This window comes from Hermetia illucens, chromosome 4 (assembly GCF_905115235.1).
Source record: "Hermetia illucens chromosome 4, iHerIll2.2.curated.20191125, whole genome shotgun sequence".
Classification (NCBI taxonomy): domain Eukaryota; kingdom Metazoa; phylum Arthropoda; class Insecta; order Diptera; family Stratiomyidae; genus Hermetia; species Hermetia illucens.
Genome location: NC_051852.1, coordinates 116927048 through 116953827, shown reverse-complemented (window position 1 = coordinate 116953827; position 26780 = coordinate 116927048). Strand labels below are relative to the sequence as shown.

At 41.3% G+C, this 26780-nt stretch overlaps 1 protein-coding gene across 1 annotated transcript in view; it reads right to left on the bottom strand.

Moving 5' to 3' along the window:
* LOC119654035 overlaps positions 1–21928 on the bottom strand; it is a 66287-nt gene extending 44359 nt beyond the window's left edge. Inside the window, exons 1-5 of the mRNA XM_038059198.1 lie at positions 21380–21928; positions 21097–21327; positions 20803–21022; positions 20552–20739; positions 20022–20393 (exon numbers count right to left, since the gene is read on the bottom strand). Coding sequence (XP_037915126.1) covers positions 20022–20393; positions 20552–20739; positions 20803–21022; positions 21097–21327; positions 21380–21552 — 1184 coding nt within the window. The 5' untranslated portion in view covers positions 21553–21928. The remainder of the gene's footprint in view (positions 1–20021; positions 20394–20551; positions 20740–20802; positions 21023–21096; positions 21328–21379) is intronic.
* Positions 21929–26780: the final 4852 nt, after the last annotated feature.

Below are 26780 nucleotides of genomic sequence, written 5' to 3'. Positions count from 1 at the left end.
AGACGCCTATACGAGGTCCAGTAGGATCAACTCTTTTCACCCGCTTGAATTTTCGATGAGATAAAATTCTCTTAGCCTCTTGTATTACGATGGTTAAGTGTTTATTAGCGGCACATTCTATTTCTTCCACTATTGTCCTGGTCTCTAAGTCTTTATATAGATCATCATTGTGGAAATACACAGTAATTTGAGGGCTTTTACTGGCAGGGGTTTCAAAATGAAAAAAGTAACTAAAGTATAGCCTGGAATCTTTCTAGAGTTGAGTTTTTCTTTACTGGTTCTTTCAACATCTTTCAAGGAAGTTTGCAGATGGCTTAACTTCGTGCTAATTGGACATACCAAATGGGATTTTGCAGATTGATTGGTTGAAATGCGTCTTCTAAGTGAGCTGCGAATGTTTTGTATTTGCCCTCATTACCTTATTTAAGCAAATATTGACATAGAGTATATTTTAAGACCTAGATATACGCATGGTCCACCATAATTTTCCGAAGGTCTTGGTTGGGTAGCTTGTGAGAAGGGTCCTCAAAGTAATTGACCCATTTCGCGCCCCAACACTCGCCCCCTTTGCAATCAGTGGCAAAAATAATATCGGTGTCGAAAAGTACTAATCGATTATATTCAGTGAAACAAATTGTACTACCCTCTTTTGAATGTGTGGGCACCCCCCCCTCCCTCCCTTTATTCCCTGCTCACAAGAGGACCAACAGTTCTCATCTTTCTACCATATCTCATATTAATAGTAGTAATCTTTCACAAAAACTGTTTCGCTCGAACCGTCTCACCATAGAGTCAAGGCTCTTATTATACAAGACTGATCTTGCCAGTCCTTATGTATTCCTCGGAAACCTGGATTCTTGGCAAAACAAAATTGCGAACTCTTAGCCGCGTTCGAGAAAAGGATCCTCCGAAAAATTACATGAGGATAGACGATTCCGTAGCCTAGATAACGGCGAAATCTATAAGCGATATCACGACCGTCTGGTTGTGGATAAAATCCTGCTCAACAGGTTGCGGTGGGCAGGTTATTTAATCCGTATTGATGAGATGATCCAGCCCGGAAACTCTATAAGGGCAATATCTATGAAAGAAAATGAAGATGTGGCAGACTCTGCCTCAGATGGATGGAATTGGTGGACCTCGGCGCAAATTGGGGTATCTGAAGTTCCTAAGGCAGCCCTACATCGGATTTCGGTGGTTGTGCTGTTGATGATGATGAATCTTTTCTGAGAAAATGAATGTGACAAACAGACAGACAGAAAACTGATTTCAGTAAGATTTTATTTTACACAAAACGATAAAAAAGAAAGGAACCTGCTATTAGCAAATAATTCTACAACACCATTCCAAATCAAATTAGAAATTAATGCAACACTGAAAGGCTCTTCTCCATCATATTTAACAGATCGACGGTGGTTTTGGAATTTAATCCACAACTGGGATATCAACACATGAACGACCCACTGAGAAAAATGGCAGATCGAAAACAGCGCGATATCATTCGGAATTCACAGAAAAAGTCCGTTCAAAACGACGCAAGATGTCGCAAAATACACGGGCAGGCAGACTCACTGTTAAAACATACGCAGTAGATTCTGGGTAGCGAAGTTTTGTAGTCGTTCGGGCAGAAGAAAACCGCTCATCTCCGAAAATAACCGAGGAAATAGCTTGCCTCTGTGAAACAGCGCGCTATAAACATTGTATGTCGGATCCACAGGGCTCTTGCACCGTGTGAAGGACGAAGTGCAAACAAATAACAACGCATTGTCTCATACGTCGATGGTTGCGACAACTAAAATCAACGAACTCATCAAATTGTTCTCCCATCCAACATATGATCAGCATTGCGCTCGCCTGAATTTATTACCCTGATTTGAATCAGGTACTCATTGACAGCTGAGTCAACTGGTATCCGGCGTCGAATCACGATACAAATTCCACTGTCACCAGTGAGATTTTGAACGCGACCTTCCGTATGACAGCCTTGTGCTCTGACCACTCAGCTAATTGGACACTGTGTGATACTGACATTTATTCTCAGATTGCAGTAAATTTGCACAAAAGAGACAACTATGTTAGTTGTGGTGCGAATTCAACCAAACTTGGTAGTATTATGCTCTACATTATAGTCTATAAAATCGCTATAAGACTCGATGATTTTAGGTTAAATTTAAGAGGGTTTAAAATCAACTTCTAAAAAATATAGCATAAGATGGCATTTATTATTAACTTTATGTAAATAGATATCAGTATGGAAGGTATTTTGAGGAGTTCCAGAGAACAGATCCGTGAAAAAAATTATTGCTTTCTTGTCTCCCCTCCCCCCCCCTACTTCAAATGTCAAACCATATCTAAAAAGTTGGTATGACAGACAAATAATAAACCGATTTTAATAAAACCCAAAACCGCAAAAATGACTCCGAGGTAAAAAAAAAAAAATTTCGAGACGAGAAAGTTACGTAGATCGTCATTTATTCGTTTTGAGAATGAAGAGGGGTCCTAAGTCCGCATCAACTTAATGCAGGACCGGACCAATTGAGGAGCAACTTACTCCTTCTTTTCTGGTCCACGGACCCCTCGCTGGGCCTGCACCCAAACTTTTTTAAAAAAAGTGAAAAGTCTTAGACAGCCACTAGATCTCCAGTTAGAAACTCTAAAAGACATATATATTACATACAAGACCCCTCTTCATTCTCAAAACGAATATTTCAGCCATGGCCAGCTTTGGTCAGCAAGGCGGATTTGCGCTCAATATAATTCGTAGGCATGTCGTGTTTTACGAATTATATAAAGGAGCATTCAACATCTGCGAGCCGCTACGGTCACGCTGCTCCCAGGGCAGAGGTGAGGCAGCGTCTGACGATTTGCCTCTGTCCTGGTAAGAAACCGTAAAGCCGCCGTCACTTCACTTTTTTTCGTCATTTATGTTTTTAAACAAAATGGAAAAGAAATGAAATGAAAGAAACGAACCAAGTTTAATCGCTTTTCGAAATATTCACCTTCAAGGTCTATACATTTTTGCGCTCAAACTTATTCTGACATGATTTTGTATAATAAGTGTTCAACAGCACCGCCGTGGACGCATCTAGTGTATGGCAGTGGAGAACAAAAAATCATTAGGTGATAAATCGAGTGAATACAGGCAATGAGACATTAATTCGATGTTTTTCTCCTTTAAATATTTTCGACGTACCGTATAGGAGCTGACATTGTCGTGACAAAGAATGACGCCATGTTTTTGTTGTTTTTTCTTATCTGATTGACTTGATTGATTCGATAAAGATGGTCATAAAATTCTCGCTCACAGCCTAAACAAACATGAAATCCTCGCCCACAGCCTAAACAAACTTATCTGGCCGGTTAGCCGAATCATTTTTCATTGGATCAACGGCCTTTAGAAAAGTCAAAACTGACAGACAATTGCAGCTCATCCACGTTACGGCCGCCGGGCAAATGCGGACTATTCAGACGTAACTAACAGGCAAAATTGTATGCGAATAACGGGTTTAGGACAGTGTGTGGCCAGCCCGTCGGACGCGTCAACCAGGCCGGTAAAGAAGTGGTAGTCGGCCGATACTAACAGTTGTTGGTCATCTCCACCCTCTGGTAACCAAACCGAACGGATGCTCAGACTATTCTGGACCGTGTTTTTTCGACCTTGGATCACACGAATGTTTTTTCTGCGCAATGTGGCGCAAGCCTTGAAGAGAATCATCCGTTCTGTACTGCGAAACTTTCACTTCTGTTACGTCTACTTGAATGATGAGCTGATCGCACCTTCAGCCACGACCCTGAAAAGATACAAGCGATCGCTAGCTTTGCTTTTCCTTAGACAATCAAAGGCCTTACAAGATTCTTGCGAATTGTAAACTATTACCATCATTTCGTGCCCAAAGCCGGTCACCACCAGGCCCTACTTAACCCATTCCTGTCTGGTCCTAAAATTAAAGAATCGTTGGAGGTCTTCAGGCGAAAACCTGACAAAGTGTGAAAAAACACCGATGTTCCGAAAACATCGATATCGATGTCGCAGCACTAGTCCAAATGAAGAACGACCGACTCCAATGAAGTCCATATAATCACCATCAACGATAGCGAGTTATCTAGAACTGATCGATTCAAACACATCAGTTCAATGCTCTCAATCAAGGGTGATGTGCGGCATTGAATTACTTTATGTATCAGCGCAACCTGGAAGCTTGGATTAGAACTTTCCAGTTAATGTTGAGTTTTTTCCTAATATTTGGGCGGCAATTACTGTTTTAAATTTTCAAAATGCATATATATGTAATTGTGTCCGGATGGCTCAAGTGGTTAGAGCGCTGCGCTGTCGTAGCGGAAGACCGCGATTCAAATCTCACTGGTGGCAGAGGGATTTGTTATCGTGACTAGATGTCGGATACTAGTCGACTCAGATATGAATGAGTACCTGAGTCGAATGAGCTGCTATTCATGCTGACCACATTGCCTCATAAAGTGTACTGTATAATACCGTTACGGTCTTGAATAAAGTGCTCTAACACACTTCAAGGCCCTGATCCAATATGGATTGTTGCGCCAACGATTATTGTTATTATATATATGTAAGACCAGATGCCAGATATCGTAACGTAGGAAACAACCTCTGGTTAGGATATATTGCATCTCTTAATTGCGTGCCTTGTTTATATATACCATTTGCAAAAGAACTCTGAAACCGCGCAAGAAGTCCCGTCAATGATAATATCATCCGCGCTATTGATAACTTGCTAGATAAGATCAGACTGAACATTGAAGTCAATAGAAAATAACCCAAAGGATGATGATGGTGATTTTATGTGAAATCCACGAAACGAACCAAGTCCGCCGCCAAGAGAAATTGTAAACTTGGAACCAGACGAGCTGACTCCGCTACTGAATGGACACAGGCTACATAAAAGGGCTTGAACTAATCACACACATAGTTACATAGTTTCCTTCTGTTTTTTTTCTTTTAGTACACGCTGTTGGAATGAGTTGCGAATATACCTACCTGACACTGGACTATCAAAACACAAACTCACTAGCGGGAATTGAATGAGAATTCAGGGTTTAAGTTAGTTGACTCTGCTATACCAGCTTTTGATGTGCATTACTTCACCGAGAAACGTGAAAGATCAGTTTGCAAATCTATGTATGTATATATTCAGGAGGCAATTCATTGTCGATCACAATTAAAGTTATATCCAAAAGTTTAAAATTTTAAGAAAAAGATAACTGCACAATCTAAAAAATAGTTTTCTATTGCTCACATTTCCCTATAGCTAACTATTTCGAGACACTTCTGCCGCAAATGTCGACAGATCATCGCTAATTTGCCTGTTATTTCCATGTTAATCACTTGGATGCGAGGCAATTATAATTACAAGATTAGACGCCTATAACCTTCACTTATTACTAAAGATAGTTCATATTGCGATTATGATGTCTTATATAGTGATTAGCTAATTAGTAATGAGGGCCGTAGATAAGGAGGAAATCTACTCCGGCCTCAGAGTTTTCTCGGAACCCCAGATAAGAAACTTTAACGTTGCATTGTGCAATTTCAGCGAGTCCGTACAATTTTCACTCCGAACCTGGATTTTTTTCACTACAATGTACGTACTTTCGAGAGATTTTATATAGTTGATCTCGGAACTCCGAAAAGCTCTCTTTCAACCTTTCAAGATTGGTTTAAAAGACAACACGGCAAGATTAGCGTTGACATTACCCCACGATGCAGACAAAGTTTCATTCTGTGATATGAGGATTAAGGCGTCATGGTTACTAAAGAATCCCTCAAAACTATTATTTTGGCATTAGTTACAAATATACAAGAAACAAAACAACTCCGCCATGCTATTAGCATAGTATGCTGTACCCAAGCCCAGGTAAAGGAGGAGAGTTTGAGGCAACGTACTTTGTACTATCCTCCGTAAAACAAAAATAATGTGCTGAGATCGGGGAAAGAGATAAATAAAATATAGTTGGAGTTGTTCCACTATGCTAAATCCTACATGATCTCTCTTGGTGACAAGTCCCGCGACAGGCCGACTAAGAAAATGCATCCAATGTCGATAATGTTGCACTGATCGTGGAAAAATTGCCTGCGAGGCGTCTTCGACGGTATGGTCACGTAATTCGCGCTAACGAGAATTCACTTGCCAAGATTGATCTGAACATCGAAGTCGATAGTAAACGACCAAAAGGCCGGCCGAAACAATGGTGGATGGAGATTTAAAAGTCTCGAGATTCCATCCAGATCAGGCATTTGATAGAGCCAAATGGTGACGAGGCGACTCCGCTTGTGAGCAGGACAAAGGCGGAAGAAAAAGAAGAAGATACAAGAAACAAAACATTATGAGCTCAATATAATATATAAAGGCGGTATCGCATGAAACTTGGACATACAACGGAAAAAAGAATAGAGGCAGGAGTACCCCAAGGATCGCCGCTTTCCCCGCTGTTATACACAGTATTCACGGCGGACATTCCAAGACAATTTAACCGCTTCACAGGGATCTCCTTATTCGCGGACGACACATGCCTCTTCCACACATCGAAACAGCCACGCCTCATCACAAGCAATCTTCAGAAGGCAACCAACACAATGTTGGAATACTTCAAAAAGTGGAAGATAAAAATAAACCCGGAGAAGACCCAGGCAATCTTCATCACAAGAAAGAGAGAACAGAAACCGGGGAAAATCAAAATCGAAAATCAGCCCATCGATTGGAAACCAACAGCGAAATATTTAGGACTGACTTTCGACAGCAGACTAAATTGGAGAAAACACATCAAGTTGAAAAGAGATGCATGCACAGGTACGCTGAAATCCCTTTACCCTTTAATTAGATCTAAGAAACTAAACATTAAGAATAGACTTTTAATTTATAAACAATTAATTCGCCCATCTCTGCTATACGGGAGCAGTATTTTTTACCAAACATGTAAGACATATAAACAAGTCGGGAAACCGGAAGCTTGACGCTTCAGGTATAAAAGGTTTTGTGTTTCCCTATGTGAGGAGCATAACGTAGTTCTCCATTGGTTACTGTCATTGCCAGAACTCAGCGATTTAAAAATCTCGAGTCAATGCTATCAGCCAATGGAGAACTGCGTAATGAAATTTTTTCACGCATTAATGCAACCTGGATGAAGTAGCATTCCCCAACTGGTGTTCTTTGTGATCGACGTATCAACGCACGTCCGAAATCTAAAATTTACTGGAATGTCGTCCGTCTGCCACTCTCTATAGTTCTGAAGGTTGACCGACTATAAAGGACAATGAACGGCGTCTTGCGGTAATGGGTACGAAGATGTTGCATTGCACTGGTGGCGTGACACGTTTCGATTACGTCTGAAATGAGAATATCCGTGATCGATATGGGTTTGCATCAATCGTGGAAAAACTGCAAGAAAGGCGTTTTCGATGGTGTGGTCACGTAATTCACGCTAACGAGAATTCAACAACCAGTATTGATCAGAACATCGAAAGCAATGGTAAGCAACCAAAAACCCGGCCAAAACAATGGTGGCTTGATACGCTGGATGGGGATTTAAAGGTATCGCGATTACATCCTGATCAGGCATTTGATAAAATAAAATGACGAAACCGATCATCACGAGCCACCCCGTTTGTGAACTGAAGGCTGAAGAAAAAGAAAAAGATGTGAGGAGCGACGAGTGCACGACAGCTCCGAGTAATATAGCTAAAAATTCCATTGCCCTCTATTTTCTAGAAAGCGATTTAAATAAATCATTTGTTGGAAAGCCCTGTGTTGATAATGGTCAACCTTATACGTTTCACGCTCTCAGTTTAATATTATTAGCGAATGAAAACAATTTAACCAACATCAAATATAAAAAAGGGCTAGGGAGAATTAGATTCTTCTTGAATGGAATTTTAATATTTCACTCGAATTTCAATTATTCTCGTTAATTATGACGTCAGCATCTTATTTGTATGGCTTAGAATGCTGTTAATTAGCACGAAATTGATAAGTTTGAACTGCTATAACTTTCCCACTAATAGTTGGATTTTCATGATACCTGGCATGTGTATGCACGAGATTGTCCTCTATGTCGGTGCAAAATTTAGTACACTTAGGATGAACTTAAGGGGAGTTTTTTAGTCTATTTCTAAAAGTTGATAATATACTATTAGTAAATTTTTTGAGCAGATACCGGAATGGGACATCTCTCGAAGATTAGATTTCACATAAGTGTTTTACACAAAACCTTAAAAAGGGCTGCAGATAAATAGATTCTTCATAAATGTGACTTTAATATTCCACGCGAATGTCAATTATTCCGGGTAATTATGACGTCAGCATCTGATTTGCATGGCTTTGGAAGCAGTAAACTCGCTCGAAATTGCTAAGTTTGAACTGCTATAACTTTGGCGTTAATTGCCTGATTTCCATGAAATTTAGCACGTATATTCGAAATATTGTCCCCTATGCTGGTACAAAATTCGGAAGTCCTACGATGAATTTAAGGGTTTTTTTTCAGTAAATTTCTAAAAAGTAATAATATACTATTAGTAAGTTTATTTGAGCAGATATCGGAATGGGACATATTTTAAGGCCTAGATTTCATCTAGGCGCACCACCCTGATTCTTTTTCGGATTTTTAGGTTGGGCAGTTTCCGAAAATGAGTCCTGTCTCACTTCAAGTGCGTACATTTTGACTCCTTACTCACGCACTTTGCAATTTATGCCAAAACTAATGTCAGTTTCGGAAAGTACAAATCGAGACCTTTCATTTAATACCCTACACAACTATATCCGGTGAAAAAAATTTTTGAATTCCCCCTTTGCATGTATGGGGAGCCCTCCTTTAAACTCCACCTAAATTTATGCCACACGCTGTATGCGTGGGATTTCATAGTTCCCATCTGTCCACCAAATTTCGTTCGGATCGGTTTAGCCGTTTTGGAGAAAAATGCATGTGACAGACAGACAGACAGACAAACAGACATTGAATCGATTTTAATAAGGTTTTGTTTTACACAAAACCTTAAAAACAACTGCAAATATGTCAGAATATAGCTGTAAGAAAAATTTTCAATGTCCCACATTATATAAGAAATCTAGACATACATAGCGATCTAAGATTAGAAACTAAGTATATTAAAGATAAAGCCCTGAAATAGTTCCAAAAAATTGATTCCCACAAGAATAAAACTCTAAATATTTTAAAAACAGAAAATCAGAAAAATGAAACCTATCCCAGCTTAAGGGCATTAGTATTATAAGGTAATTAGTATTATAGGATAATGTAATATTGTTAATATTGTTAGTTAAGATGGTAGTGTAGGATAAGATAAATAAGATAAAATTATTATTATTATAAGTATTGTAAGTAATTTATAAGTAGTATAAGATATAAGTATTATAACGTTTGGAAAAAAGGAAAAAAAAGAAAGAGGAAGGATAACAAACCCGAGTAAAAATGGACAACAAGGTCCACAGAGAAAAGGGGAGCAAAGGTGTCGAACACCAGCTCTAGATTCATCACAGTTCCAAGAAACTTGGACAGAGCCGGTTTCAGATTACGCTTATTGAATCATGGTTTTTCAGGCCGTTTAAAAAAAATATTTGCGTAGAATCATCCTTTTTTGCGCGAAGTTTGCCTAAATTTATCCATCCCAGTCCCGCTCTTGGAAGATGAGTTTTATTATTTTCATAAACACATCTGGGGACAAGAACTCTATGTCCGATTGTGGCTCATGGCTTTATATGCACGTAGTGAATCCGAAATTATTGTTAACTTGTTGACACTCCTACGGTAAGCTATCCTAATTACTATGTTTATTGCAATCAGTTCAGACATGAACTTGCTTTTCACAGTTCTTAATTCTGAATTTCATTTGAATCAGTGGTTTAGCAGCCATTAGAGAGAAATTTACTAACTAGAGAAAATGTGGCCTGAATGGGGTAGACCTTTTATAGGTTAAGCAACCAACTAAGTTGGGCCACTGTCAGGGTGCTCATGAAATACTTAGACGACGCCACATATGGTAATTGATGAATCTTCTAGAAATTTTAGGTGGACACGTCAACTATAGTTCAACACAGTTCAGCTGTTTGTAGATTTATCACCATATTCCCTTAAACCTGTATCCAATTATTTGTTATGATAGGACATACTTTAAAGTTATCTATTCTTCTGGCAGCAGCGAAGAAGACGGGGCAGCAACCTTGTTGGCCAAATCAAAACCAAGTGGTGGAGGAGAACCTTCACGAGGTGGCCCCAGGAAAGACTGTACTCACTTTGGCTTGCTGGCCGTGATATAGGAGGCGAATGCTCCAAGGCTTATACAAACAATCAGACCCGAGCCTGCATAGTCTCATCTGAAGTAGGTTCGGCCACGAAACCTTACCAGGGGTATGCTGGTACCGTAGAAACCGGGATAGCCCTCTGAATTTACATATATCAGAGGAATTCCTGGTTCGTGTACTTTCAGCTCGATTATTACCGGTTGGCCCCCTAGTTGGAGTTTCGTGGAGGTTGCGGTTACATCCAAGCGGACAAAAAGACCTTCGGACCTCAAACATGGAGTTGCGTTTCAACTCGGGTGCTATACTTCTTAGTTCAGTTGAGATTTAAGTAGGTCTTGCGTCCACCAGTATGAATGCTGAGTCATGCACTCAGTATAAACTGGTACCGTTGTTGATTGTCACAGCGGAGTTCTGATTGTGGTCATAAAATCAATACGTGTCTAAACAAGACCATGGGATTAAGTCTACACGACACTTACTTACGTAAAACCACCAAGGACAGAACTATCTAATCGGCACAGACCACGTTTCCACAAAATTCGGAAGCTAGGTCTAAAACGTCTTGACCGTCCTTTTATTTTGTAACACAGATCTTTTCTTCAAACTTCCTATTCCGTGACAAATTCCAGTGAAAAATATCCCTTCTTTTAAACGTTTTTCTCTTAATGGAACACTATTCTAACTGGCCATATAAATTTTTTCTCATTACGCCAATAGTAGGCAACATTCACGCTTTTGGCCTCTAGGAAAAATGACGACCATATTCCAGATGCGGTGGTTGATGGGTAGAGCGATAGCTTTTCAGTCTCGTTGGAATCGGTTCGAATTACATTCGTCCTGGATGTTTATGTCCCTGATCCCTGAATAAATCGTGGAAATTATGGACGCTGAGAGGACAGGAGCAAACAAGAAGGTAGGTCTCGTATCAGTTGGACAATCTCGACCTGAACTTCCAAGGCTGAAGGCGGACTGTGAATCACAAGCCAGTGCAGGACGATACTCTGATATTGGAGAAGAGCTTCAATCATTGATGGGGCGAATAGCCAGCAGTAAGATAACCTAAGTAAACATCTACCATGCGCAAGTTACATCTGCAATAGTTACAAGAACCATTTCCAAGGATGAAATTGGCGTAGTGGGACTCCCCTCATGAGAAACCAAGAGCTTACATTATTCTTAAATTCAAATTGAAGACATATGTCTTGCTTAGTGGAAGAACTCTCGAGGCATTTGTGGCTGGAATACACAAAATAATAAGATTTGACACTGAGGGAAATTCTGAAATAGAGAGTAAAAGCACTAACGAAGCACATGCAATCAGAGAATCAAAGCGAAATAGCTTTAGGAAATTCTGTGAAGGGATTGAACAAATTAGTGAAACATCAAAGCTAAATTCTGTCTGATACTCCAATAACACAGATGCAACAGATGCAGAAATAAAGAAAGATGGCAAAAGAGGTATGTTCGAAAGCTAGGGTAAAATGGGCAGCGAGACTTTTAAGCCACTAAAATTGCCCAAATTGGATGGCATGTTCCCTGCACTACTCCATCATTTTAAGTTCCTTATTAAGGGTAATAATGGAAGGATAACCTTGGAACACATAACAAAAGGCATGGAACCGAATAGAGGACCCTTTTCACCCTAAATCTTTCAGGCCAATTTGCCTGGCATCCTTTGTACTGAAAATGGTGGAGAAGGTATTGGACAACAACGTTAGAACGCACACGGGACAATGAACCGAAACTATGTCGATGATATATGTAGTATTAATCGGTAGGAGTAAAGACCCCTATACGATAAAATCCAACTGGGACTGAAGTTTACTAGTATTTGGCGACGGATGGCGAGGCTAAGCATCATTCAACTAAGACCGCCATAATACCATACACTAGGAACCATGAGTTAGAATACACTCAAACTACATGGAATAGAAATTAAAAGTTAGCAGAAGCTAAATGCTTGAGAATAATTCTAGACTACTGACTAGTCGCAAACATGTAGACATAGAAATTGAAGCTAAATAGAGACAAAAAAATTCGCGAACTCATCACTATTGAGTACATCAAGCATCATCAAACATATTTTCTTCGCCAGTTAACGACCACTTGGTAATTATATAATAACATGAAACTAATAATCGAATGTAATTTTAGCTGAGTTTTATTCTTTGTAAAATATTTTACACTGACTTGCATTTTCTGGTAAAATATTTTTGACGTTGATATGGAATTTCACTTAGTGAACCAAATTATGATTTATGGGTAATTTTATCTTTGAAAGTTCACCAAGTGCAAATTGATTTATAAGCAATTTTTTTTACTATTTATGTGTTCGAAACAAGAAATAAAGTCGGATCAATCATACAATCAGACCACAGACGATCCCAAGACCGTAAGAAAGCAGGAGGGATGAATCACTATAGTTTGAATTGCCGTGTAACACTATAGTGTTTGAGGCAGCAGGCAGGGGTCAAGTCCACACTGACTATTAAGATAATAAGACCGGGCCCCGCAGAGGTTGTGAGTCCGTTGTCAGTTACGGGTTGCAGAATTTCCTTGCTTACTTAAAAAAGATAAGACTTGTGGACTAGCAAGCTAAAAATACGAATTTTCTTATGTTTCGAAAACGGCTACCACGGCCCGAAATCGGGCTGATTTTTCGCCTACGACCTTTCACTTTCGTCAACGGTTTACGATTCGATTTTGGAATGTGCGAATGGTTTTCCACAACAGTATTGAGGCTTTGCAGGATGCTCACTTACTCCAACTTCAACGATATAGGCTGGACATTCTGGAGTTAAGCGAGGTAAGAAAACTGGACTCTGGAGAGCACTTCTCTCCCTTCTGCGGCACTAAATGGTTGTATTCTGGCAAGCCTCCCGGGAGTAGGTGTGAATCTGATGTCGGGTTGATACCGTTGGGCGAGCCCTTTTGTCCTTTTTGTCCTGAGAACCGGTGTAAAACAGAATGCTGTCTGCGACGTTCCGGTTTAAGATGAGAAACATTTCAATAGTTTAGAGTTACGCAACAACGAATACTTCCGATGCCGAGGAAAAGCAGGGTTTCTAGGAGGAATTCAATGCAGTACAGAAGAGGTTTCCTAAAGAAGACATTGGTATCGTGATGCGAGATCTGAATGCCGAGGTGGGATTTGATAACACCTTCCTTTTTTGAGACCAATAACGACGCGAGATTTGTGGCGTTCTGTAGCATCCCGCCTAGCCATCGATTGCACATTATTCGCGCAAAGAGTCTCCTATATGATCAGTTGGGTATCAACTGACCGGTAACATACCGCTAATCAGATCGACCACATTGCGATCGACAGAAAATTTAGGAGTCGTTTCCCAACCGTATCTTCTGGCAAAGGTGAAGAAGGGATACTACAAGATCTGACTGCCGGGACATGAAGGCGGATCGCGAACCGTAGGGAACTGACGGTTCCTATTGTCGCTGCGAATGATGCGCTTGAACTGCGGTACCACGGAAAATTTCGGGAAGAGAAGCCGAACGTATGCCATGACGAAAAGCAATACATTATCGCGCTGGACATGGAAGCAGAAACTGCATAAAAAACTACAATTTCGTTACCGTATGCCGTATCACGAAGGAACTTACTGGTAGTCGTGAGTCGTTTGAAGACCCTATGAAGAACGTTAACTATAGACTCCTCACCACTACGACGGGCAGTTTAAGAAATGGAAGGAACATTTCACTACTGTTTTCAACCGTATAACATCTGGTGGAGATCCAGCGCTTGTGGATGAAACGACTAGCCGTCGTATCATGCGAATACGGATTGCTCCTTCAAACAAAAAGAAAATTACTTCGGCGATCAATACGCTGAAGCGGGCAAGGCTGCTAGGCATGACGGTCTCCCCACGGAGCAGTTCATCGCAGCTCCGGCTGTCTCTGCAGAGCTGCTCCTGTGAATCTAAGATCTTCACCGGTGAATTGAAGGAGGCGATGATTGATAAGATTCCGAAAAAGGGAATCCATCTTGAACGTGACAATTGGCATACCATGAAATGGAACCCCCAGTTTCCAGAGTGCTAACGAGTGGGTCGTCCTGCAACCACATGGCACAGGACTGTACAATTGTGTAGGGTTCTCGGGAAGTCCTAAGGGAGCTGAAGCGCATTTCGTCGAACCGGGAACGATAGCGCAAAGTGTGGTGGACACTTACTGACACACACTGATATATTCTGCAACTTTTCCCAATGAGTTGAAGGAATAGATGATCGTTAGGATCCCACGAAAATGCGATAACTGTATATTAACAACCTTCGGATCATTGTAAAGCAGTGTGTTGAGTTCCACCGCCACCGTGCTGCATCGAAGTAAAATATCAAAGGAATTTAAATTCCAAAGTCGAGTCCACCGCAATTGCATCTTCTCATCGATTTTGTTCCTTCTTATTATAAGCGACATCCTCCGTGCTAAGTTGGCTCTATATTCTATGTCGTTATGGCGGAGCGAGTAACTTGCGTGACGAACGTATAAAATTGTGAATGAATCGACCACGATTTTGAAAAACAATTTTTTGACAACCACAAAAAAAATACTTTTCAAATTCAGGCAGTGAAAAATCACGGGTGCGCGTGGAAGGCAGTAAATTAAAAAAGTGTCACTCATATCAATAAGATTATTTGAGTTTGATTTTCTATGCACATGCAGTCTCTGGAAACGTTGGGTGCTACCACAGACAAAATCCATGAGTTCCCCGCGCAACTCGTTATTGTCGAGGTGTCTCATGATGAGTCAAACCAGGTGGCTCAACTACAATCGACGTTGGCAGCGTTAACCACCCTCTTTTCTAAATTGACAGCGCCAGTCAGTGCTTTGCGTTCGGGAAGTAGGAAAACATTGCGGACCCACGTATTCGCGCAAATCCTCGAAAATATCGGATACCGAGCGTACTCTCTCTGAGCCCCTTAAGCATAATGTTCAGAATCACATTAACACTGCAAACTCCCTTATGTTTTCTAAGGTGCACGCATTATCCCCCCAGAGATTCGCAATTGCACGAAAAGAGTTGAAAGAAATTCTTACGTAGGTTATTTGCATATCTTCAGACAGTTGTTGATCTAAATCCAACCGCAAATGGAGACCTTGTGGCGATTGCAGACGTCTAAATGCCAAGGCGATTCCAGACCCCATTCCCATCCCATAATATGTACATGTGGTATACAAAATATATACTCGTACATACTACACTTGAGAGTGCAAACATGACTAAAAAAATATGTAACGCTAATCTACGGAAATATCCGGTGTAACCAGTGGCATGACATATAGTAGACATGTGGTGAATGTCATATATCACATATCATATGCTTCAACTTAAGAATAATTTAGAACTTACAAATAAACAATCCGGCAAAAGACAACAGTACGCCGGGATTGAGCAAAAGAGTTCTCATTGGAGAGAGACAGCGAGCTGTCTTTTACTGAATTTCAGCGTTTACAAGAGCAAGGGCCAAAAACGAAAAGAGAGATAAAAGATTGAGGAATTGAGAAAACGTGGATTGGAGAGCCTACTAGCTAAAAGTTGTCGACAAACTTACCGCTAGTTAATCTAGACTAAGCAATATAAAATAAAATAGGTGCGGGAGGATTGACCACCGTTAACAAGCATTTTTAGCCTCTCTGAAAGTCTGAGAAGGAACTCTGAGAGAAGAAAAGAATAAAAGAGGGAGGGGAACGTGATAGTTGAAAGGAAGGCCAACCCTTACACGTAGTACCCCCACTCGCCCAATGAGACGTTACGCGTGGCAAGATTTTGCATCAGCGGGTAAGGGGGGGAAAACCACTTCTTCAGTCTAACGCGTAGCAGTTTGATCGTATGCGGATTATGAAACAAACCCCAGAGAGGGCATAGTAGAGAGAGGTATTTAGCCGCTGAAGGGCTTCAGCTACGTTGAGGGACATGGTAGCCCTTACTGGCAGACCATAGGTTAGAATTGTTCGAATTAGGGTTTTGTATAAAAGGATTTTAATGGCAGGGAACAGGCCCAAGGAGAAAGGAGGTTTTTAAAGCAGCTGAGGCAGCTGTAGGACTGCTGAGTCTATAGGGAAGGCGATGGAGTGAAGTCTGTAAAAACGTACGTGACAAGTTCTATTGAAAAGGAAATCTACAAGCATTCTAAATAAGGAGGAGGCAATTAGTTTGGATTAGCTTGAAGAGCAGGCCCCTTTTCCAGACTGAAGCGAATGCCATTTCAAGGGCTAAGGCCCCTTCTTGAATAAATAATTGGGACGAACGGACCGATTCTGACAATGTCGGCCAAGGGAAAGGGGCATAAGAACTCATCTTTTAATCGTTGACAGCAGTGGCGACTTTCGAGTCCCAAATGGGATCCGCGGGTGACTTGGCTCTGAAGAAGTGGCTGAATTATCAGAGGAGTGGAACTGGAGGTTCCATTAATTATTAATTATTAAGAAAACTTGAGGGCCAAGTTTAAAAAACTTAAGAAGGTTCGTTAGATGACATTCAGTAATTTTGTTGGACAGGATTTTAATTATCTCGGAGAAGAGGCAGTAGTCACCGTTTCATCTGTCACGTTGTCGGTGGAAAAATCGTTTCCTTCCTAGATTGCTGCAGAATCTATTCCTGTCGTTTGTAAGATCGAATGCAGACTAGCTCGTCATTGGCATGGATACGTGTTTTGTCCAGGAGACGGCTCAACGCGCTAGATAAGTCGCATTTGAAAGTGTGCCAGTTTATCAGCTTAAAGGGCCTGCATTTGTATGGCCGGGAGAGATAGGGAAGAAATTGCCGTAAATACATTGAGAGGCAAAGGGCGTATTGATTAGACTGAACTGCCACTAAGGAGCTGCTAGTAACGTAAGCTGAGAGACTGGGCGAGAAAGCCGTCTAGGATGGACGACTCACGAAGAAAGATTGGAACTCACGCATTAATTCGCACTAAGAAATGGATCTGATTGGAACCAGTCGAAGAGAGCTTTCCCGTTGTCGCTATTAACTGAATCGCCCCAAGTCAAATGCCTGGTGTAGAGGTCGCCTCCGTCAAAACTGGCTCCCAAAGTTCGGGTAGGACGGAGGAGAGACGACCACATGTGCCGCCCATGAAGTAAAGGGAGCCGATTAGAACTCGAAGGACGCCGTCACCCCTCACAGGTAGTCTAACAACTACTAACAGGCGGTTTGAACTGGGATGACTCTCCCGTCATTGTGCAATGTGATATATCCAGAGGCGTGTAGTTTAATGTTGACCCCTTCCCTTGGTCTGGTTTCGTTTAGGAGAGCAACATTGGGATCAATGTCCTCTAAGAACTTGTGAATAGCGAAACGTTTGTACCTAGCTTTCATGAAAAAACTCCTGGGGATGGAACAGTGTAGGAGCGATGATGAGCTATGGATTTCGGATATTACTCTCCCTCTAGCAATGGCAGCGTAAGAAGGGGAAAGTGAGGGAGGAATAATCCAATTGTAATGAAGGAGAAGGCCTGGTGGAGAATGTCATTCTGGGGGGAAAGAACAGAGAAGGGTGGGAATGTGAGTCGCCCTTAGCACCCTCTTTACTTTGAATTGATTCCAATTTACGGGAACATATGAAAAAATTGGAGAGGTAACTCAGTTGGTAGTTTATATCATTTAAGGGGCGTCTAGCGGGGGAAATGCCTATAGGCATATGGGCCCCCCCGCAATTTGTAGATACGTGCCCAAATTGATGACAGTTGAAGCACTGAGTGACCTTCCATTTCCTGGGTTTCTCCCAGCTGATCCGCCGGTATAGAAGAGTTTTTCGTGTGGAGACTTAGGTAGCATCTACCTTGAAATTGAGAGTTACACGAAACAGGCTATCGTTGGCCCGTGAACACGGAGTGGGGAGCCTCGAGATGCGAAACGGCGTAACCTAGGTTGAATCCTTGATTTCCGCTGCCAAGTTGTCACCATCACAATCGTGAGAGAACATTTCTCTAAGTATGAGCGATGGCTTCCTCTCCTCCTTAATGATGTAGGAGTTGGGGGTCTTAATAAAGTGGAAGAGTCTCTTACGTGTAGTAGGACAGTTAAACCGGACTTTAAGTCCGTCAGCAGACAGATCAGCGATCTCGAATTTTACATTTTCAACTATGTTCTTAAGAACTAAACCCAATGCCCTGGCAATCAAACAATATACAAAGATGGGTGCGAGTAAGTGAATTTTATTATTATTTGTATCTCCCGACGGTCTGGCCAATTCAGCTGAGTTCGAAGTTCCGAGGCCTGCGTGGGCAGCTTCGGGGCGATGTTCATTATCCGCGAAGACAGGGTATCGATTTTTGCGGGTGCCTCAGTGCCCGAGATGCCAAAAACCGTTGGTTTGCGTTTATAAATCGACTTATCTGAGGGTAATCAAAATTCGTCTCTAGTTATTTTCAATGATGATATATAGACAATCTTCGGTGTTCATGCCTGCGACAGTTACGGCGATGATGAGTGATATTATTAGGTATGTCCTATCCATGGGCGAAACAATTAAGGATCTGAGACTTTCTGACAGCCATTGATCATTTAGGAAGAGAGCCATATATGACGTCCGATTCCCGTAAAAATATATTTCACTACGTCCACCATCTAGCACACCCAGGCATCCGGACAACGAATCGATTAGTCACCGCAAAGTATTTCTGACCGTCCAGGAACAAGGACATTCAGTCTCGGGCCAGATAGTGCGAGAAGTACAAAACTACGAAACATCTGAGCGAAGGAATATTCGTGTCCTCTCGGTCCACTAAGCGTTTCCATACGATCCATCTCGATTTAATTGGTCCTTTGTGAGACTTGCACGGTTTAAGAAATTGCCTTACAATCATCAATAGGTTCACATGGTGCCCTGAGGCGATACCTTCGAAAGACATTTCTGCATAATCTTGTGCTGAGGCCTTCTGTCAACAGTGGATTCCGTGCTCCGGGATGCCAGCAGATAATCACCAAGGAAGAAACCTAATGCGAGTCCTCCCTTTTCGAATTTAGGCAAACTCCTCGGCTCCAAACGCCATCAGACAACCGCATACCACTCCGCAGTTCAATCAGATGCCTGAAAAAAGGCACAGGACCCTGAAAGCGGCTATAACGGCCCAAAACGACCCTTCTTAGTCGCAACTCCTGCTAGTTGTTCCGCTTGGTTTCCAAGCAGGCATTGGCAGAGAATTTGATGTGAGTCCCACAGAGCTGGTATACGAGAAGAGAACCTAAAACTCCTCAGCGACCCTGTACTCGACATCAGGTCGGGCAGATCGTTGCGTCTGCTCAAGAACGCAGTATGGAAGCTTAAGCCGCCACCACGCACTATCGCTCGAAAAACGTACCTGACGTGCCCAGGGATCTTGACTCTTGCATTCAGGTCCTAATTAGGATAGAGACCGCTGCCCTTTATGAGGGTCTCTTCGAAATCCGCAACATTTTAACTTCGACATCGGGGACACGATCAGGAATGCTACCCTTGCCCGGCAGCCAAGAAAAGAAGCCCGCGACGCGTCGATGCAACATGCGGAAGGAGCCAGGGCTAAGCATAAAGTAACTCATAACGCGTTAGGAAACTTAATTGTGTTTTTCATATAGGGAGGAGCACAGTTAGATACCTTTCCGAACAATGGGAAATTAACTGAATTAACTGAATTCCAGCCCAAGCTCGGAGTCCAATAAGGCAAAATCACACCAAACCAATGAACGAGAGTCGTATCAAACTGGGTCAAACCTAAGATTTTAATTAGCATATAGGTACTTACCGTTTGAAGTTAACTGGGTCAGGAATATTCCACTTCAGGAACTTTCTTAGTAAAAACATTAAACCTTCCAACACTTGCTTCTCTGGCACCATTTCCATGCGACGCGCATTCACTCCCGAAATCCAACCACACAACACATTTGGTTGGTAGTCAACCATATAGAAACCGAACACATCTTCTAGCCAATTGTCCTTACACCGACGGATATTCTGCAGATCATCTTTAGTCCACACTAAATTGAAACCGACCCAACCGGCTGGCCAAAATGGTTTCTCGAATTCGATAAACAACTTATTCACTGTACCAAGTGTGAACGATTCAATTGCACGCACTTTCTCAATCGGCAGTTTAGGGCTAAACAGCTGCGTATGGCTGTAATAGGGAAGCAATTCATGTAGTTTGTGCCATGATAAATATTGTGTTATCAGTTTGCACACAAACCGATAAGGTATGCTTAGTATTTTTTCGGTAATTTGTCAATTTGAATTCATGGGGTAACCAAGTAGAAATAAATCTATGAAGATGTTTACCGTTCTTTCAAAACTCCAAGTGAGGCTGTACAAATCACATGATCAGCTTCAACATGATCGCCATCTTCACACTTGACGAGGACTTTCGAATTTTCTCTGCTATCCCAAACAATTTTTTCGACTTTTTTATTCAGGAGGATACGCTTGTCCAGCACATTCTTGCTGTGAGGTCCTTCGGGGAACTTACCCTAAACGAAACGCGGAAGAATGTCAATCTAAAATAAATTTAAAACAGTTCGCTGAGAATTTACCATCATTATATCCAAGACTGTGACGAATCCTCTATCCTTCCAATTTGTCAAAGTACTTCCTTCACATTCCCGGTAGGTCAGGAAACCAGGCCCCGAAACTTCGAAGAGAGTATCGGCAGCATCCACGGAGCACTCGTACTTTTGGTACATCTCCAGGAACTGAACGGCTAGTTCGCGGTCAATGTGATAGTTTTTAGGGTCATTCAGAAGGTCCTCATACCTGGAGAGTAAATGTGAGAAACGTTGCATCTTGAAGACAATCTGTTCGACAAGTAGTATACTTTTGCAGGTTACCTTTTGCATAGATACGTCCCCACTGAAATCCCCTTGGCAGCTTTCAAATCCTCCTTGGCTTCTTCTAGGATTTGAGCAATCATAGCAGTCAAGCGGTCAGTCAAGTAAGTGGGTATGTACTCGCCATTCGACCGGACGCAGTCAAATCGGTTGTACTGAGCCTGTGATGAATCGAACACGTTGTACTTGTTCGCCATTTGGTAGATCACGTTGCCCCGCTCGCCATGGCACCTGCAAACACGAGATATTAAAAAGCCTCGCGGGATAGGTCATGAGTACTTACCACTGTGCACCCATGTCGAGCACGTTTTCCCCGAAGCGGACAGTGTGAATCCGACCGCCAATCCTGTCCTCAGCCTCCAAAACCAGGACATTCTTGAATCCAATTTCTAACAGCTTTGTAGCTGCCGCAATGCCAGCAGCTCCTGCGCCGATTACCACTATTTTCGGATCCATTGCAAATTTTGCCAAGCCAACACTTGATTGAAATTTTCGTTTAGAAGCGAATGATAGATAGAGCAAGTGTGGGGACGCGCGAATTATTTTTAGATTCAGCGAAATTTTGGTAACGTTTTTTTAAATGTTGGAAGATGTTCACCGCTGTAGGTTCTGAGCCAAACTGTCGTCTCTGCGATGGCCATCGAAACTTTTTTAATCATCGCGCCCGCACGATCTTCGACTATCAGCTGGCGATAGAAGTCAAACTTCTTTATCAATAACAATAGGAACCCAAATGCTACTGCAGATAAGTCTCAAGTTTAATCGCGAGAGACCCGCGCTGCCCATTCGAACAGCTCTGAGCGGATGTCATCACACGAAATGCAGATTTTGACATTTCAAACTTGACAGGCATCACGTTTCCAACATCCCCCAAACAGAAAGAGCGCCGTCTACGAGGAATTAGTAAAAGTATGTCGTTCGCGGAATATTTCGGGGAAGTACATGTTAATATACTACTTCCAACGGAAACGAACTGACATTGAGGACCCGAATTGAAATTCTGCAATTCTACTGCTGACTTAGGATTCTAACCGAATTGATTGCTTTTAAACAACTTTTGGCTGGAATTATCAACACCGCAATAGCCTGAAAACAAGGAAGTCAAAATACCCACGGACACTATAAAATTAACCTTCCTGGGAGAATCGCTCCTGGTGTCCGGCAGACACCGGCAGATCCCTTTGAAATGAGGGAAAAACAGTGCTGTGGGTACTTTGGACATATTGCTACGATGTGTAAAGCATCCAAAAGCAAATGCTTCAACTGTAGCAAGTCCGAAAATTGCGATGGTGCAGTCTGCACTAAAAAACTTATCTTATGTGGAAGCCTGGAACAGAATGCAAGGAATAGGGACTGCCCTAAATGGACTGAGTATGAAAAAGCTATTTAGATTGCCGTCGTAACGAGGAAGCTTGTAACACAATCAGAAATTATTACAAACCGATCGACAGTAACATCGAATGCAACATGGTTCAGCTATCAGATTCTACAATTTAAACAACATCGACATAGTGTCCCTGCAAGAAACTTATGACATCCACATTACTTCAGTTTCTAAGGTTATAACAGGATACTGTTTAGTGTCCAGATTGAGAGATGATGGAAATGGTGGAATGGCGCGCGCAAAGAAATAACCTTTAGAAAACTCAATTTTGACACTGAACATGAAATACTAACTGCAGAAACAATAAATGTTAAACCCAACATCATTGTAATGTCTATTTATTTTCCCCAGCAAGTATCCAGTGCAGACTTCAGGAAAGAGATTGCGAGACTCATGAACTTTCTCTGCAACCTGCAAAATGTCATTATCATGGGAGTCTTCAACGCCAGAGCTATTGCTATTGGAGACTCGGTTAACTTAGCGAAAGGTAACATCCTTATAAACAGCATCTGTAATAACGACTTCAAACCACTGAATAATGGGAAGATCACCTTCTCGACAATAACATACGGCGGAGTGTGCAAGTCTTCAGTACAGGATATATCACTAACAAATGCAGTAACCACGTCCTGTAACTGGGAAATAATTTACACATCTTATTCGAAAAGCAATCACAAACTTATCTTGACACAAACCCTGGATGTCAAGCGTAAAGATGTCTTCAGAGTAGCTAACAGCAAAGTTTGGGAACTGATTCAGTACCTACAGCTCCAAGGTGACCTAAGGAATTTCACGATTCAAACACAGGACCAGATCAAATTGGCGACATACAAAGTTAGGGGAACCACAAGGTGCAAGGCCTGGTGGTATAAGGACCTAGGATCCCATCCAAAGATTAAAAATGAAAGCGAAGTGAGAAAAATTCCAAACTACGAGAGTTTCCTCAAGACCAGACAGGCAACCAAACGATAGAAGGAGGAAATCAGGAGGGCAAAAAGAAACTTCTGGGATAACTTATTGCCATATTATTAACCAGACCGACACCAAACAGTTCTGGTTAAAAATCAAGGGGTTCAAAAACTTTCAGGATGAGCCCAGACAACTTACAAAACGGAATAAAGATAAGAAACAAAAATTTCACACAGAAATAGAAGGTAACTATGGCAAACGCTCTGTACCCTTACAAAAAAGTTCCAGCTAAACACAAGAGAAAGTCCACTCCTGGGAATGATAAGATATTTTACTCTTTACACTTTTTAAGCGCGCTTAATGGAGCTTGGAGGGCCCTCCAACTACCACAAGAATGGAGGACAATCAAGATTATTCCAATACCGAAAACAACATTGATCTTAACAATACCATGAATTCTTAACGGTATGGTCAAGGAAAGACTTTCCTTCTTCCTAGAAACAAAAAACTTGCGGAACAATGCTATGCGTGCACACACAACGGAAATCGACCACGACGTGCTTAAATGACCTGTTGCTGAAAACTTCTATAGCCAAAAGTAAGGGTCGTGACTTCGGCAAAGCATACGAAAGAGTGGACCTACTTCTTCTTGCCGAAGCTATGAGAGAAAAAAACATGCCATTGGCATATACTCTTGGACCCTGCATTTTTTTAAATACAGGGAGTTGAAGCTGGATGAATGGTCGTGCTCGATAAACAGTGGCCTCCCCAAGCAAGAGTTTTAAGGGGGTCATCCCGTGTGAAGGCAGTTTTTTTGCTATTTTTAGAAATTTTTTCTGAAGAACTGGATAAAGGTACAAATACGAATTTTTCACCATATATTTACTAATATCTTGAGTATGCGTAGTAATTTCCCCAGTCTGATAGCATAGCTCATTATAGGAATATCGGGCCACTTATACACCCATCTCCGAAAAAGTGCTTTTTCTGCTCCCAAGCTAGAGGGCGCTGTGATCATCTTAAAGAAAAAAATGTAAATTGCAGACTTTACCACAACCAGCAAGCTAGGATTATTAAAAAAGAATAAAAGCTACATTTTCGGTGCCCTGTTAAACTTTTTTTTTGTAAATTTTGGTGTTTTTTCAAGGCTTCTTCAATGAATAAAAAAACCGTTGAATGAATCGCAATTATCCTAGTTTGTGGATCGTAGAAATATGTTCTGAATAAGTCGTGAAAATTTCAAAGAATTTCGTTAGACAGAGATTTTGGGCTATGGTGACAGTAGATTTTCAACATGCAGTTTCGAGAAAAAACGCATTTAAAAAAAAGAATGCGATTTTAACCATAAAACATCTGTTATAGCTGTTCCATAAACCTCAGATTTCCTGAAGAAACACACGTAAAGCCTTGGCTTCAATTCTTATGATTTTAACGAAGTCATTCGGACCGATAAATACGCGCTTTATTACGCCGATCGACGTAAACCTGGCATGTGACATTTGACCTGTTTAACACTGTGTTTTTCGAAGGACTCCGGATATCAACAAATCACTTTGCCCACATATTTTACACTATATGTAGATACAATTAATGTAAAAAAATTGATTCCTCGGATCCGACACACGGGATGAACCCCTTAAGCCTGGTACTTTTCAATCTGTACACGACCTCGTTTCACTCCAAACTCAATGACTATACTGACATCTTCCAATACGAATTTATCATCCTTGCTATGAGGACAGCAGATGATTGGGTGGATAGACTACTATAAAAACAGGTTAACCTTTTTGTGAAGAAATGTAATACCCTGAAACTTCCAGTGAACAGATATAAGTCTAGCGTTATTACTTTTAAGAGGAGAAACAATATAAACTTTTAGCACATCAGTCGCTTCTGAAACAGGTACCGGAGGTAAAATTTCTTGGCAGGACAATTGTGAAATCCCTATCCCTGGAAGACCACATCAATAACACAATCATAAAGACGAAACGTAGTAAATTTTGCCACAAGTTTCGCATGGGGATTAAAGCCCGAGAGAGCCGTAAAACTGTTTAGGACCATTGTGAGACCAGTGCTTGATTATGCTGCTGCCTCCACGCTCTTGATGCCCAAATACTTGGACAACAGGATAGCTTTGATTGTGGCATCTCAGCTGAAAAGATGGTTAGGTTTAACTAAGTCTTCACCGCTCATGCCCTGGCAGGCGAACGGAAAAGCCTTCACTCTTCTGGAGAAGCAAGACATCAGACATCCCATCGGTTGGAAAATAATTACTCAGCTAAAAGTGAAATTATGTTGAACAAGATGGCGCACTCAACAGCAAAAGTTGCCCTAATCAGTAGAAGCACCATAGTTTCATCCTTTGCAGCTGAGGATGTTCTATGGGTGGTACAGAATAAAATCAAGAAGGGCTGGCAAGATGAATACCAACGTCGAGATTTCCCGCCAATCTTTCTGCCCATTAAAATACCAGTTTTCATCACAACAAATAGTGTAGCAATTGTAAAAACTTTCAATAGACTTTACTCAAACCATATCTACAGCAAACCTTCCCCTCGGGAGATTGGCAAAATCAACAATGACAATTGTGTAAAGTGTGACGTACACGAAACAATAGACCACCTTATTTTTGAGTGCACGAGTCACAGTGTGGCTAAGAATAAATTTAGGAGTATTTCAATTCACTAAGAGTTTTTTTTTTTAAAAAAGAAGGAAACCAATTCCAGATTGAGGAGTTGATTAGCTTCCTAAAAGAATCAAGCTTTAGGACCCTGCCTTTACCCTCACGTTTTATTTCATATTTCATTTACCTTGCTTTTTGAGAGAAAATGTGAATATCGCAAGCTACAAGGCATTTCTTATCCCAAAACGCCCATCCTAATTCATTCCACCCATCCCATATATCCCCTATTTCATCTTCCTGGTTAAGATCAGTGTGAATGAGTAATACAAAATCACACATATTGTGTTCAAATAAAACAAGTCAGTTAACTCTGCGTCTTATTATCATAAAAACTAATATAAGCTGACATAATAACAAAACGTGAAGTGGGAAATAATACAAAATCTAGAACAAGTAATATATAACATAACCTAACCACAATCATATAAAAACGGTACCTGTGCCTAAACTTCTAACACGTGTCCTGCCTGTTCGGACAGGCTCCGACACAATTGTGATTGCAAGTGTTAGCACAAAACGTATAGAAACATACGTGGGTTATCTAACCCACAGTATATCTAATAGGCAGTACCTACACTAAAATGCCCCGACTTGCGAATGTGTTGCAGAAGCTTATCTTATCTTATCAATTTAGCATTGAAGTTTAAAGCCGGAACTATAATGGACATATCATAATGCCAAAATTTTAACGAACGTAAATTAGAAGTC